Genomic DNA, 16,659 nt, shown 5'->3' with positions numbered 1-16,659 from the left:
TGACAGATCTCATAGAGATTATCAGCCCAATTCTAAACCAAAATTCCGTGGTAGTTTTTTCCCTTCTCCCATTCCTCGTATTCTAAATAAAAATTCCTTGTGAGTTTTTTCACTTCTCCCTTTCCTCCTATTCTGAACAATGGTCGAAAAAGCGGAAACCGGTTATGGGAGAAAAGTAGGTATTATGAATGTGAGCGAGAGGGAGATTTCTCTGCCATTTCATAGGAGTTTTTTCACTAGTTAAATTAAAGGGAATGCATCAAAATAGTTAAAGGAAATTAGTTCTTTTAAGAAAGAACACTTATTTGTACAAATTTGTGCTAAAATATGTATGTACATTCTACCACAATATTCTCACTGTTAATACAACAACAACTACAACCACAATATTCTTTATTTTAAGTCGAAAAGTATATCATAAGCAACGGAAGAGCTCTTCGTATATTTGATGCAGCCATCCAGAAATTGCGCAAGGATTTTTAAGAAGTCTTAAATAGAGTTTGGCATATGACGAAGGACGAATTCAACTCAACTTGGCCGCCAGAAAACTGCTTTGCTGAATGAAATCAGGCAACTCCGGCAGATTTGTGTTATGCGGCCGTCTTCTTCTTATACGGCCCATACATGACACAAAAACCATGCGCAAATATAAAACGACGAAATTTGTGCAAATGAAAATTTTGACATACACGGCTCAAAAACACTGCGCAATATTAATTTTTAAAGTAGCGCAACAAATGAAACATGTATTTTAATTGTATAAAAAAGGCACTAATTGTATAAAAAATCACTATTTTCCACAGTGCTGGTAATTCACGCGCACAGAAGCGTTTATTTTCCATTGTATTTATAAAATATATATTTTAATTGCAAGCCCAGCTCAACTCATTGCAGCACTGCGCAATATTCATTTTTCAACTAGCGCAACAAATGAAACATGTGTTCTAATTGTATAAAAAATTATTATTTATTATTGAATTTATGTGAATTCCTGTTACAAGCTAGAGATAGTCCTTGCGCCTTCGATATTAACATTTTTAAGCAATAATTACTGATCTTATATTATCAGGAACCACGGGTAAACTGTGTAAGATTCACCACACACGAAGAAAAAAGCATGTGCAATATTTGCAGACATGCGTTAATATCAAAATCGATTTGATTTTAGCGCAGTTCTCTGCGCAAATAGCGCAACCAGTGCACACACCGGGCAAATCCTTGTGCAAATTGGTAATTGGCACAAGGATACTTGAGCCGTATAATTGGCGTATTATGTTCCGCTGTTTATGTTGCTGTGGCACCAATTCATTACTCATTTCAGTGAATACCACATGAAATGCAATAAATACTGTGCATTGTTTATATTTTATTTCTTAATTTGCAACAAATTTGCAACAGTAATTAAACTTTTCAATTTTTTAAACAAAATAAGAAATGTGCAACGAAATTTCAATTGACAAAACAGCTGACTTCGAAAATTCAAAACTCCTATTCCCCAATTATTGTTCTCCCTAGGAGAACAGAATTGGAGGAATTTTTCCGCGGGAATAAAAAAATCCGCGAGAATATTTAGAATTGGTCTGTATGATTTTTGTAGACAACATTTTTTGTAATATATATAAGCATTGTTTGAAATTCGAAGCTTCTATCTGTTAAAATGGGGCAGAAATTACGGAAAGTACCAAAAAGTACACTTATATACCCTAAGTTAGGGAGTTCAGGATTTTATGTATTTGACCTATCCTTATCCTATAGTTCACGATCAGGTGCACTTGGTCTTGCATCGTTGCAAAGCATATTTCAATTGCAAACCATTATAATACAAAAACAAAGTACACGCATATGCACCTGTCCATAGTGTACAAGTACAAGTGTGTTGACTTCTTTCTGACAGGCACTCGCTTAAGTGAGCATAACGGGAAAATCTGGGTTGCCATTGTTGTTTCGGTTGAAAACGGTCAATTAGGGTTATGTGCAGAGATGTAAACGATTGAAACAGGGTTTATGTAGTCACAAAAGTGTTGCTCCTGGTCCACAGCATTTTAATTTTATATCATGGCGAAAAGTGTTCAGTTCAGAGTTATTGATTGTCATTAAAAGTTTAATTTATTACCCAGGGTTACTCCTTTAAGTGTAAGAAGCAGAGAAAACGTAGAGTTCTTCAAATTATTGTGAAAAACTTTTTAATTTGAATTTCTGTACCCAAGTTCACTATATTTGTGTAACACAAGAATCTGGAGGTCAATTCCTTAACTATGAGAAACTGAAAAATGTACACTTATTGAAAACTCATTTGCACACACAATTTACGCTTTGAATTTAGTTGTGTTTTTATGCACAATATTTTGAAACTAAAAACAAAATTTTCATTTGTCAGAAAAAATAAAGAAAAAACAGCCTAATGTCAAAAAACCCTATCGAAATACAAACTGGCTTGTTTGTTTTTAATTAACTACGTTGTATTTTTCTTGTATTTCGTTAGTTTTTTTAAATATAGTTCACACTCACCAGCACTGAAACCTTATTGGCTCCCTCGAGAAAAAGAAAAATACATAGAAAATAAAGTAGTGTCATATAGGAGTTTGATTTGTTTGCACTTACAGCACCATTTTATTTGCAGGATACTTTTACAGCTACACAAATTAAGGCGGATTTACACAGACTCTTTGGTTGTGTTGCATTCATTAATTCATCTGTCGGGCGAAGTATCGAAAAATTTACATAAATGCTTTGGTTGCGTGCCTACGCTTTGACAACCCTTATGCATTTGCGTAAACCAGGCTTGCTTAACCAACGAACCGATATCATTTCGTTACGATAATTAACGTTAATAAACGAAACAGGGTCATTTCGTTTCGTTTATTAACGTTAAGAACGTCAAATTAATTAATTCTGCTATAATTAATTTCTGCCATATCAAAACGAAATCAAATCGTTTATGTTGATTATTAATTTCAAACTATGCTGGCAAAGCTGATTGATGGCGGAGTCATTAAAGGTGAAAGCATTAGCTAAGCTGATTGCAACTTTTCTCATGAATTTTGACAGTACGAACATTTCTCAGAGTATTTTTGACATTACCACCAACGAATTACACAAACAAATTGCATGGAGTTTGTGTGTATGTCCGCTCGCCATTACCACCCTACGGCTTCACCATGGCTATAGCATTGCCAGCACAATTCTAACATAAAGTATCACGTTTTTGTTAACGTTTTTCACGTTGACGAAAGCTTTTCGCTTCGGTTAAAAACGAGATACAATTTATCTTGATAATTCCTTTATCGATAATATTTCGAAGTGTTTCAACGGAAACGGTGGAAATTTTTTGATAAACGATTAGCTTAACATTAAGGTGCATCCCTGGTGTAAACAGCCTTAGAAGTGAAATTTTTCCATTTTACACGTGTGGCGCTTTATATTTTGACTCTAATTTAAATAAATTTTGCTTTCCGTATGTTTCCGCATTGTTGCAGGCTACAAATCTTCTAGTATTCTTATTTCCGCGGAAATATATGCAACTATTTCATCTGTAAATACTACAAAGTTTTATTTAACTATCAAATGCAACTCAGCTTGAAGTACTCTTGCGGACCAAAAATGCAACTCTAGACCTGAGATCTGCATCAGGTGAGCGAGGCTGTTTGTAGTTTTGACGTTTATCGCTTATCTGACACACTTATATAGGTACACTATGCACCTGTCAAGCATTACAAAATTTGCATTGGAAATGCAATGAGCAAAGCAACATTTCGAACAGCTGATATCGCCTGCAAGAACACTTTCGTCATATCACCAGTTATATCCATGAAAGTTTCATGAGTTTTTTAAGCGTGAATTGATAAATTATATGCATGTGTGCACAGATGCGCATGATCATATTTTATCTCCTTAAGCATTTCGCGATGTGTGAGTTGTTTAAAAAATTTTTTTACGAAATAATTATTCTGTTAGTTATTGTTGTTGTTGTAGCAGTGCTTTGCCCCATTCAATAGGTGCGACCGATCACAAATTGTCAATATCCTCTAACGGGAGTCCAAGGAAACTTGCAGTTTCAACAGGGCGGGCCATAATGAGAGGGGTGTTAGAGGCGTTGGTTCCACATTACAATTAACCCGGTTCTTACTAAAGCTATTTTTTGTCTAGTTACAACGTGATTTTTTAATATTATTACCATAATGCATCTAGTAAACAAGGAAAAATAGTAAAAAAAATCTGAGTTTTCTGAAAAGCTTGGAAAATGATGATCTTTATAACGATCAGTAGTAATAAGCAGGTAGGTACCTGCCCATATAAGTACAAGTTAGTCGATCTTACCCTATTACAACCAAAGAAACAACTTTTTTTACTGAAAATGGTTTATTTTATTTCATTTTCATTTCAATTCACTTTATTTTTAATTTATTTCAAGAAAAAGTTAGTACCCAGTTTATCTATATAGGAGTATGGTATGCTACAAAACATGATATAGGGTGCAAATGAATTTTACACTTTTGGCAAGTAAAGTTTGTATTTTTTTTGCAAATCCAACATCGAAGCTGAGTCATTGTACTGTATTAAATGATCAATCTTATCGTAACGTGAAGTTTCCCTATAAGTTCTAGGAGTGGGGCAGGGACCGCGTTTTTCACTCTTTTTATGTGTTTCCAAGATACCTCTGGCGACAGTTCTCCGGAATAAGAGATGATCGTACTCTCCTCCATTACTTTTGTAAAGTTGCCATGCATTGTGTGTGGCCTTGTCCAAGCTTTATGTAAAGGTTCTATTGTTTCTGAATTTGATGCCACAGTCACCACACTATTGTCATTCCACTTACAAACCAAAATATCTCCATGTTGACTTGACTTGTACTTGAATGTGCCCCTTTCTGTTTTCTTGAAATCTTTATTGCACGGTAAAGGACAGTTTTTTGTACGGTCTTCGCGAATTGTTCCTATGGCTTTGAGTCCTCTTTCACCTAATTCGTGAAGAAGTTATATGTGTATGTAACCAAAAGATCTATTACGCCATCGCCAAACATACAATCAAAATAATATAATGGACTTTGAGGGTATCGTGCCCCCTGAATTTCTCCCCATTATAGTTGGCCGCAGGGATTGTGGCGATTTCTCCAAGTATATTTATCTTTGTTGGATACTTTTGGACCAACGAAAGGAATGGCTGTTGTAGTTAAATTGGGTGGAGGAAGCTCTGATTCACGTTGTTCAGCTATGTGTTCCTCGGTTATTCGACCCCTTTTAGCCAAAAAAGACAAAGGTACATCGTCATCATCACTGTCAGAGGACATGCATTCAATCTCTGCCGGAGCTCTTAGTTGAGTACCTACATACATAAAAATAACGATGTTAGGTATATAAAATAATATTTCACACAATAAACTCTCAAACATTTATATAATATCTATATCAAACCTGGAAGATTGCTCAATGTTACTATCTCCTCATCACCGGAATCTTCATCGGTAAGTTCAAAATTGGCGTTGTCCGGTGGAAAGATGGTTACATTTCTTGGAAATGGACTATCATCATCTAATTTCTCCAATTCATCAATGATTTCATTGAGCGACAAAGGTTTACTGTGCCTTGAGCTTGAAGTAAAAATACATCCCCATATTACTACCGATCTTTTTAACGATCAAGAAGTTTAACATAATTTTATTAAAAAAAAAATGTATAAAACATCAAACTTTGCTTCACTGGTTTGTTAGGCGGGTTATGAATTTATAAATTATGTGCACAAAATACATTTCTACTACAAGAAATTTAACAAAAACTTACCGCTTCGTATCCATAGTAAACTTCAATTCCACCAATCTGAATTAAAATGTATATGATTTACGAAATAAAAATCTCAAATTAAATTTGTATGCACCGAAACAATTCTAAACAATCACTTCGACGATCTGTAAACAATAAACAATAAATATATGAGCGTTACTGGTATTATGCTGAAGGTAACTTCGAAGAATTTTTTGATCTTTTTAACGATCGGTCGCTGTAATGGTTGGTGTCATGTGGGGACACATTACAAGCGGTGCATACATTTTGTATGTCGGGGTTGATTCTTGATAGGTAAGAGTTTAACCTGTTACAGTATCCAGCTCGAAGTTGAGCTAGAGTGACACGCGTTTCCCTGGGGAGTACACGGAGAGAATTTGTTACTTAAACCAAAGCAGAAACAAGTAAAATTAGGCATGTTTTCAACTTGGAAAATAATTTCTTGTTATTAAGAAAAATGGAATTTTTGAATTTTTCAATTAACAAGAAAATATTTACTTATTTCCGTCTTGATAACCACTTAAATAGTTAAGAATTTTTTCCTTAAGTGAAGTACATATTTTCTTGCGTAAGCTGCAAAAATAAGAAAATGTATACTCAAGTTGAAACATTTTTTGCTTACTAAAATATCAATTACTAAGAAAGACCTTTCTTGAATTAAGAAAACTTTTTCACCTAAAATTTAGTAAATATTTCCTTAATGTTGACGGAAATAACCAAGCAAAATTTTTCCTAAACCCAGTAAACCCTTTTCCTAATAAAACACAGAAATATATTTATACCCAATTTGGCTGGTACAGATTTTATTGACATTTTTTAGTTTACAAGTGAATTCGTGTTTAAAGTAATATGAGTTACATGAACATATGTACAGAAATGCTTAAAAATTTATGTTTACTTGAGTAAATTTAATGAATCATTTTACCTATTTCACAAAATATGAAGTTTGAATGCCGATTTACCATTTTGTAAACGAAATTTTTGTAGGGGCTTACATTTTAATATTTCAATATTTATTTTTCTAAACAAGGTAGTATGTTTGTTTATATAATAGCACATATAATGGTCATCCCTAGTAGATATTTCGATTGTCTCTAGTATAAAGTATACACTGCCACTTATTCTAACAATATCGGATATGTTATAAAGATTATCTCCGAAGTACAAATTATCATTTAGTTTATACAAAGTGTTTTTAAATATAATACTGTCACCATGCTCAGGACATATTACAATCATTTCATCAAACATTTCATCGAAATTGTAGGACAATTTTTTTAAATTTTTTGACAAATTAAATGTTGATCTAGGTTCAGAAGTATAGTTTAAAATAATATTTGTGAATATAAAGCAAAATTTTTTTCCTAGAAAATACAATAAATTTATTCTCGAACAAGTTACATGAGTTAACAATTTTTTTATTTTTGGATTCAAACCGCATACACCATAGATTTTTCAATTGACCACATTTTCTAACAATCAAGGGATAATGCAACAATAAATGGTGTTGCGGTTTTAAAGAATCATGGAATACATTAATATATTAGGGGGACTCATGATAGCATATAAACTTATAAGGTGTAAAATTATATCCATTTACACACGCGGTTATATGAACGCACCTAGTAATACTCTTGATAAACTTGATTGTTTTACAGCTGTATTATTTCGAAAAAATTTTTTTTGATTGTTATACAAATTAAAAAATACAAAGATTAAGTGAAAAATCAAAACTAAAACGCCTTTACTTGCTGATGTTGGAGATTTTTGATGAAAATGCCTGCTGTAATGTCTGCAAGGTTGCATTCCTTTGAGTTTACCGCGTTTACACAATGAAATGTGCGCGTAAATTTATACAAATTGTGTAAATGATTTTTCATACAAAATTTGACAGCTCGTGCGTAAACTAGATAAATTTATACGTTTACACACTTTATAAGGCATTTATACGGTTACATGAGTCCCCCTATTGAGTATGATGCAACTTTATTACGTCTTCGAATTTTCTTATGTTTTCAAAAGTGAATTTATTTGATAAAATCAGACGTACCATTTCTTCAAGTGAGCAGACATATTTCCATATCTCATTCTCTGGTCTTGGAACATAAATAACTTTCCAAATCCTTAAATGTTAAGTGAAAACAATTTGCTATAAAGTCACCATGCTTCCAAATATTACGTTTTGTTTCTGCAACTGTTTCAATTTCGATTGAAATTTAAATTTTGTGCTAAAGTCGTCTCTAAAGATTTTCTCAATGTCAAATATAACAGCTTTTCTTGATCACCAATTCCAAAAGCTTTTTAAAAACATTGAATTATTGGAATATGTGCATGGCGATTAGTATAAAAAAGCATAAATGTAAGTTTTAGAACTCAAAGTGCTTACTTGCTTATAAATATTTTCCAAAACTTGAAACACAAACGAAATGGAAAATTCTTTTAGCAGTGCATAAAATATTTGTTTCTTGAAATAACTTGCTAAAACTATTTACATTTATGCATTTTATGTGTAGGCTTTGTTTTAAATATATTTACTTACAATTTAGATGCCCAAATAACATGTCCAATTACTCGCTAAGTGTTTTCAACAAAATATCCGCCATTACTTCTCTTGTTTTATTATTTACTCACTGGTATGAAAAACGTCTTTTCACTTTAAAATGCAACCACTAACTGAATATTTTTGTGTGCTTGTGGTGCCAATAATATTTTATTTTTAAAAGATCCCGTTATTATGTCTGGTTTCGTTTATCTTATTAGCCAATGAGAGGCCAAGAAACTTGGTAGGCGATGCAAAAAAACCAAGAAACGGGTTTCTTCATTATAGAAAACATTTCTTATTTATTTGCAAGCTTCTGCTACAATCTGTTGTATCCAGATTCAAACTAAGCAACATTAAGTAAATGTTTTCTTGATAACACTGGTTTACAGCCAAAATGCATCAGATACGCCATTATGAAATTCCTATGTAAAATCACCCCCTGATTCCGAAAATCAAGTTTTGTTTTAATTCTATGGTAACGTTTTTGAGATATTTACGAATAACCGTTTATTCAAAAAAACAAAAAATAAAAAATTAATCATATATATTTCAAGAACGAATTGAGCAATTCCGAAAAGGTTTGAAGCTTTTAAAAGGTTATAAAATTTGCTATAAACTGTGCATACAACACTTTTTGCTAGGCCCTGCAGATTAAAAGATAACGAACAATCATTACGGATTTTTTCAATTTTTTTGTAAAAATATAAAAAAATTGTATTTTGCGAGGAAGGATCTCGAAAACTTTTTATTTTTTTCTCTCTAAGCTCTGTTTTATGACAAAAAATAAGCTTTCATTCAACAAAATCAATGGACTAATACAAAAGTTATAAGCATTCAAGTAAATATATCCATTTAATACTTAAGTGCCCTACTGGTACATATGTGTTAGTATTCGTGTATCAGTTAGTTAGCAGGTAGATTTTCGAAGGGTTATTAGATACAAAAAACTGTTTTTGTGTTTTCTCAAACCCAGGTACATTTCAAGCAAGATCATATTTTTAAGGCAGGTAGTGCTTTCTTTGTAGAACTAGGGAGCCTTTTTGTCTAGGTAGGCTTGAATTTTTACTTGATCTAAGTATAAATAATAGTACATGCACCTTGTTCCTTCATAATATCTGCAAGGCTCGCCGGATACTGTTCAGTTTATAATTGCATGTTCTGTTTCATCTGCCGTCAATTTATTGTTAAGAGAATGCGACGTGTGTTTTCAAATCCTTTGAAAGTTACATACTGTGACGAATATTAGTGAAACTAAGTGATACTCACATCGCTAGTCTGATGCTAAGTAAATGAAGCCACAACAACAATAAAGCAGACAGTCACTTGTATCTACATAAACGAATCAACCATTATGTCTACACATATGTACGTACACGCAGCGGAGAAGCAACGCACAACCACATGCAAATATCTGAGATACTCCCGAAAGTATGCAATAATTTTGCAAGTATCACTCACATATACACGCGTATGGGCTATGAGGGAAGCTATAAAATCATCTGCATCTGTGGTTATAGCTGATAAGTTTATAGCTGATAAATAAGTAGTAGATTCTAGAAATAGAAACGCCTAGAAGTATGCGAGCGACACAGCACAGAGTATAAAAGCAACAACAGTAGAGGCACGAATATCAGTTCGACTTAAGCACGCTATCTGTCGAGCAATAGAAGTGTTATTTTGAAAGTAGTCTAATAAAGACCATTTTGCATTATCGAAAATTGGAGTTATTTATTCAACAGTTTAGTGATTCGAACGTTAGCAGAAAGTTGCAAATAAGCGGAATTGCACTAAATTCGTTACAATTGGTGTCAGAAGAGGAATTGTTGAATAAATTCCAGAATTGCAAGCACAACAAGGACATGGCGAAGTTAAGTGAATTAAGGATCCAGCGACTGAAAAAGGGGTTGGAAGCCCGTGGATTGAATACAACCGGCAATAAGATCGGACTTCAAGCACGGCTACGAGAGGTATTGCAGTTGTAAGGAATTAATGTAGATGAGTATGTCTTTTATCCTGATGTGGAAGAGCCAGCGACTAAAATGGAGGAGCGACTAAAGTGGTGACACTAACGAGATACTAGCAGTGTTGAAACAAATGTCGTCACAAATGTCATCCCAACTGAAATCGCAAAATACAGATATAATATCTCAACTGGCATCTCAACTAGAATCACAGGAGACACGCATAATATCAAAGATTGAAGCACAAGAAACGCGTATTTCACAAATGTCGACACAGATTACATCCAGGATGGAAACTCAACTGGAAGAACAGAAAACATATATGACATCTCAGTTGACTGAGCAGTTGAAAGCACAGGAGGCCCGCATATCATCGCAGCTGGTGGCACAGGAGATAAGGGTATCATCGAAGCTGGAGGCCCAGGATACAAAAATTGTACAGTTTGAGAAAAAAATCGAGGCCGAGGTGGGTGCTTTGGGAGGACGTATCGAGCAGTTGCAACTAAATCGCCCAGCAGTTTCAACGAGTAATCCAAAGGTAAAAACACCATCCTTTGACGGTTCTGTTCCTTTCCAGGTGTTTAAGTTACAATTTGAGAAGACCGCAGCAGTGAACAACTGGAATGCTGAAGATAAAGTTGCTGCATTGTTCGTGGCTTTAAAAGGACCAGCTGCTGAGATATTACAGACCATCCCAAACTACGAACGTAACAGTTTGAAGCATTGATGGCTGCTGTAGAACGGCGATACGGAAGCGAACACAGGAAACAGATATATCAAATAGAATTGCAAAACCGTTACCAAAAAGCTAATGAGACTGCAAGATTTGCTTTGGATGTTGAAAGGTTGGCTCATTTAGCGAATTCGGACGCACCCGTGGAATACACCGAAAGGGTAAAAATCCAGAGGTTTATAAATGGCATACGGGGCGTGAAAACGAAGCGAGCAACATACGCAAACCCAAAATATACATTCACAGAAACGGTATCACCTGCTCTGATTCAGGAAACAGCTTCGCTTCTGTATAAGCCAGTTTTCAAAGCACGCTGTGTGGAAGTAGAAAGGCCAGAGTGGGTAGACGCAATATTGGAGGCGCTGAAAGGATCGCAAAAGCGGAGTGAAAGAGTTATCAAATGCGGGAAGCCCGGTCACATTGCGATCTTGGTCCTGGTAGTTCCAACTTGGGTGGCCGTAAACGCAAAGCTGGAGGAGATGAGCAAGAGCGTGCCAGATGTAAAGATCGAGAGCTAGCTCCAGCTGTTGAATGTCCTGTGATATATATCTCGCAAATTGGAAGAAAATCGAGCAGTCTTGCCGTCAAAGGAAAGATGGATGGCAAGAAGCGTGTACTGACTGTAGATACGGGTGCATGTCACTCCTTAATCCGATCTGATTTAGTCAACAGGAGAGTAAAGCCATTACCTGGAGCAAGGTTGCGTACGGTCACTGGCGAGTATAACCAAGTCCGGGGAGAAGTGATCTGTGAAGTCTTAATTGGGAAGGTAATGGTTCTACACAAATTCGTTGTGGCAGAGATCGTTGATGAAGTCATATTTGGAGTGGACTTCTTAGTTGAACATGACATCAGGATAGACATGCAAAGAAGGATTTTTTGTGCTATAAGAACAAGGATATACCACCTAATTTTAGTTTGAAGAAAGGGTTCAGCAGTAATCGAGTACTGGTGGAGAAGACTCGACAAAGGCCACGAAAGTCAAAGGTAAAGGTTGATGGATCGAATGGGCCAAATAAAGCGAAATCAAAAGTACCTGCGAGAGAAACACTGGCATTGACAAAACCAAAGGGTCGCCTGAAAACGAAGGAAAGAATTTCTCAGAAGGAATGCGAGGGTAGTTTCAAGCCAGGGCGCATTACAGTTGTGAAACGTGGGAACGATACTGATTATGCGAAGCCAATCCGTCAAGCGCAAGCTCTGCGAAGTAGTTCATTGGCCAAAGAACAGAGTGTGAGGGAACGGCCCAGGGTAATGAGTAGTAGGATGAAACGCAGGTACGACAAGAACTATAATTCGGAAGGTTTCTTGGTGGGAGATTTGGTACTGCTATACAACCCTCACCGAAGGAAAGGTGTTCCATCCAAAATTCGTTGCAGTTGGGAAGGTCCGTACAAAGTTGTGAAGTCAGTGATACCATCTACCGCATACAAACAATTAGGAAACCAAGAAATAGAAGGGTGGTTCGTTTGGAGATGATAGCAGCGTTTAGATGGAGAGAATTGTCTGATCGGGACAATCAGACTTAGGTGGAGGGCAGTGTGGCGAATATTAGTGACACTAAGTGATACTCACATCACTAGTCTGATGCTAAGTAAATGAAGCCACAGCAACAATAAAGCAGACAGTCACTTGTATCTACATAAACGAATCAATCATTATGTCTACACATATGTACGTACACGCAGCGGAGAAGCAGCGCAAATATCTGAGATACTCCCGAAAGTATGCAATAATTGTGCAAGTATCACTCACATATACACGCGTATGGGCTATGAGAGAAGCTATAAAATCATCTGCATCTGTAGTTATAGCTGATAAATAAGTAGTAGATTCTAGAAATAGAAACGCCTAGAAGTATACGAGCGACACATCACAGAGTATAAAAGCAGCAACACTAGAGGCACGAAAATCAGTTCGATTTAAGCACGCTATCTGTCGAGCAATAGAAGTGTTATTTTGAAAGTAGTATAATAAAGACCATTTTGCATTATCGAATATTCGAGTTATTTATTCAACATTTTTGTGATTCGAACGTTAGCAGTAAGTTGCAAATAAGCGGAATTGCACTAAATTCGTTACAATACTATAAGAATTTTGGAATTGAGCCTAAAAACAATGAAAAACCATGGACAGTGAATACTGTGCACCACATGTCGAGTCGAATTGATTTTATCGGAAACCGGAACAAAAAGGTGCGTTGTAAAAATTAGGAATTTGCTCCCTTTTAATGCATAGCTGACTTATTTCTGAAACTATCTATTTAGGCGACATATGAAATTTATTACACCAATGAAGTGGAGGGAACCAACTTGCCATTCAACGGACTGCTATATTTGTACTAGAAAAGTACTTGGGGTTGAAAAGTCAAGAAAAGTAACCTATGCGAGCGTATCTATAGTGTCATTATCAGAACTAAATTCAATGGAAGCTACATTGCCAGAATCAAATTTAACTTTAGTTCCGGCTCCAGTTTCATTGTCAACAGCAGTATCTGATTACACGCTGTGCTGGATTTCAAACCGAAAACGAAAGAAACTCTTTGTCACAAGCCCAACTCAATGATTGGATAAGGGATTCGGAATTGTCAAAGGAAAAGGCCGAACTACACGCCTCTCGTATGCAACAATTTAAATTTGTTTCATCCGATGTTAAGGTGACATATTATAGCACTCGTCACGAACAATTTCCAAGAACTATACGAAGGAGGACAGTGTTTGTTACTGCAAAGACATTGCTGGTCTATTCAAACAGTTTGGTGAACCATATGATTCAAAAGAGTGGCGATAGTTCATAGACGGCAATAAATTAAGTTTAAAGGCCGTATTATTGCATATTGGCAACCAAAAGCCATCTATCCCGATCGCACATGCTGTAAATACGAAGGAATTATTTTGATAAGGTCTTTACTTCTTTTTTAGGCAAACACAAAAGTCCTAACTACGAGATGATAGTGAATAACTTAATCAAAAACTATGCGGAAATGGGTAAATAAAAAAACATATTTAAGACCGTTTTCTCAGTTAACTTTAAAACCTATCTGCCCGATAAACAAAAAAATTGTATGAAAATTTTTGAATCTACATGGAAATATATAGCCCTAAATTTGAATTCATCGTCCAGTTCCGAACAAACAAGAACGAGAAAAATGTAAACAAAAAATTTGTTCTGAATTGAAAGATTAATCCAGCCTAAGAAAATTATATACTGATGTGTCACTTATGTATTTATCTAATTTACTTTTTATTTTCTTTCAGGAGTAAATATGTCTTTAAAAATTCATTTTCTATACTCCCATATAAATTTTTTCCCGTAAAATCTTGGCGACGAAAGTGACGAGCATGTCGAAAGGTTTCACCAGCAAATGAAAATGATTGAAAGTCGGGATCGGGTTCTGGGATGTCGCTATGATGGATGACTACAGTTGGTTTCTCATAAGAGAAACCGATCCTAATCTAAATAAGCGTCAAAACAAGACACATAACTTTTTCAATTATAAAATAAGATCACAGAGTTAAGACAGAATCATATGTACATATGCTATTACTTGGAGGGTACTTAAGTTTTACTTTATGGATATATTTATTTGAATGCTTATAACTTTTGTATTAGTTCATCGATTTTGTTAAATAAAAGGTTATTTTTTTTTAATAAAACAGAGCTTAAAATAAATAAATGTAATGCGCGATAATCTCCGAAGAGCTTTTAGGCCGAGCTTCTCTTCCAATTTGCGCCGTGCTCCTTTAATTTTTCATACAAATTGGCGGGACGGGACCAACTTGTTTCATGCCGCCTCCGAACGGCATCTGCAAAGCAGACGAGTTTTCACTGAGAGCTTTCCATGGCAGAAATACACTCGGAGTGCTTGTCAAACACTGCCGAGGGGCGTCCCCGCTTAGAAAAATGCTCTTCTAATTGAAAAACTTGTTTCTAAAATTTTGATGTTCCTTTGCCCTGGGTGTGAACCCAGGATAGTCGGTGTTGTAGGCGGAGCACGCTACCATCACACCACGGCGGCCGCTTAGAGTTTAGAGCGAAAAAAAATCTGCAAAAAAATAAAAAGTTTTCGAGGTCCTTCCTCGCAAAGTACACATTTTTTTACATTTTTACAAAAAAAATTGAAAAAATCCGCAATTATTGTTCGTTATCTTTGAATTTGCAGGGCCTAGCAAAGAGTGTTGTATGCACAGTTTATAGCAAATTTTATTACCTTTTAAAAGCTTCAAACCGTTTTGGAATTGCTTAATTCGTTCTTGAGATATATATGTTTTTTGTGAAAAAAACGGTTATTCGTAAATATCTCAAAAACGTTACCATAGAATTAAAAATAACCTTGATTTTCGGCATCAGGGGCTGATTTTACATAGCAATTTCATAATGGCGTCTCTGGTGTAGAAAAAAAGTTGGAATTTGAGATCCAGTGTAATTTTCACAGTTTTAAACCGTTTTTCTTCATACAGATTTGTTGTTGTTTGGCAGCAAGAAAGTCGTTTGCCTAATTTTTTCTTAATATAAGTAAACCCCTTCTATCAAATTAAGTAAATGTTAAGAAATATTTTCTTTTTTTTTTAATTATTTTTTATTTACATTTTTCTTCCTGTATTTTGTTTTTGTTTTTTAATAAGAAACAAAATTTCTTATTTCAGGATAGTCGTTTTGTCAATTCAAGTAAAAACCAAGATTATATCTTAAATTTTTGGAATAATAAAATATTTTTCTAGATTTAAGTAAAACATTTTTCTCCGTGTATGCGTTCCTCTTCCGCAAGTTTTGGGTACTATTCTTTGAGTACTGGATTCACCGGGCAATTACTCGCATAAAGGTCCGACGCCTGTTTGTGGAGTTCGCTGAGGACCTGCCTGTGTTTTTTGTCTTCATACGGCTGAGTTGTCAGGTGCCGTATTTCCTCATAATGCTTACGGAGATGACTCCCTAAGCCCCTGGGCGGTGTTGGCTCATCAATCAGATGTCTGTTGGGATGTCCAGGTTTCTGGGTATTCAACAGGAACTGTTTAGTTAGCATCTCATTTCTCTCGCTGATGGGGAGTATTCTCGCGTCATTATGTAGGTGGTGTTCTGGGGACATAAGAAAAAAGCCCGTGGCGGTTCTGAGAGCAGTATTATGGCAGGCCTGTAGCTTCTTCCAGTGAGTAGTTTTTAGGCTTGGCGACTATATAGGGGACGCGTAGCATGCAATCGGCTGGCCAATTGCTTTGTATGTGGTAATAAGCGTTTCTTTGTCTTTTCCCCAAGTACCGCCAGCAAGAGATTTGAGGATTTTATTACGGCTCTGGATTTTAGGTACAATACCTCTCTGAAGTTGGCAAGACAACTTTTACGTGGGAAAAATTACCTATTGGGAAAATTGCCGTGAATTTGCCGTAATTTAGCCGTGAACAAAAGATTTGCCGCGGCCATATTTTAGAAATTACAGGGTGGTACGCCAACTTTACATGAGGGTGGCACGCCAACTTCACGTGGGCACGGCAAATTTTTTTGTTTCATGGATAAATTACGGCAAATTCACGGCAATTTTCCCAATAGGTAATTGTTTTCCCCATAAAAGTTGTCTTGCCAACTTCAGAGGTCGGTACAATTGCGGCTGCGTGCTCACCAAAATGTAGGTCCTGATCAAACGTCACATCC

General features: G+C 35.6%; 1 protein-coding gene and 1 pseudogene across 1 annotated transcript; both read right to left on the bottom strand.

Moving 5' to 3' along the window:
- Positions 1-16,659, bottom strand: part of LOC137246035 (T-complex protein 1 subunit eta-like) — a 67,757-nt pseudogene that overhangs the window by 12,353 nt on the left and 38,745 nt on the right.
- On the bottom strand, positions 4,557-5,861 carry LOC137246714 (piggyBac transposable element-derived protein 3-like). Its single transcript, XM_067777721.1, has 3 exons — positions 5,778-5,861; positions 5,412-5,587; positions 4,557-5,322 (listed from the first exon to the last, which is right to left on the bottom strand). The coding sequence occupies exons 1-3, from the start codon at positions 5,789-5,791 to the stop codon at positions 5,078-5,080; spliced, it is 435 nt and encodes a 144-aa protein (XP_067633822.1). The 5' UTR covers positions 5,792-5,861; the 3' UTR covers positions 4,557-5,077.

Source organism: Eurosta solidaginis, chromosome 3, assembly GCF_040869045.1.
Source record: "Eurosta solidaginis isolate ZX-2024a chromosome 3, ASM4086904v1, whole genome shotgun sequence".
NCBI lineage: Eukaryota > Metazoa > Arthropoda > Insecta > Diptera > Tephritidae > Eurosta > Eurosta solidaginis.
The sequence above is the reverse complement of the archived record's forward strand: the minus strand, read 5'-3'. Positions and strand labels throughout refer to the sequence as shown.

Excerpts from the sequence above, each read along its gene's own strand:
- LOC137246714 (XM_067777721.1), bottom strand. Across the intron at positions 5,323-5,411 it reads AACATTGAGCAATCTTCCAG|GTACTCAACTAAGAGCTCCG; the intron begins GTTTGATATAGA and ends TTATGTATGTAG.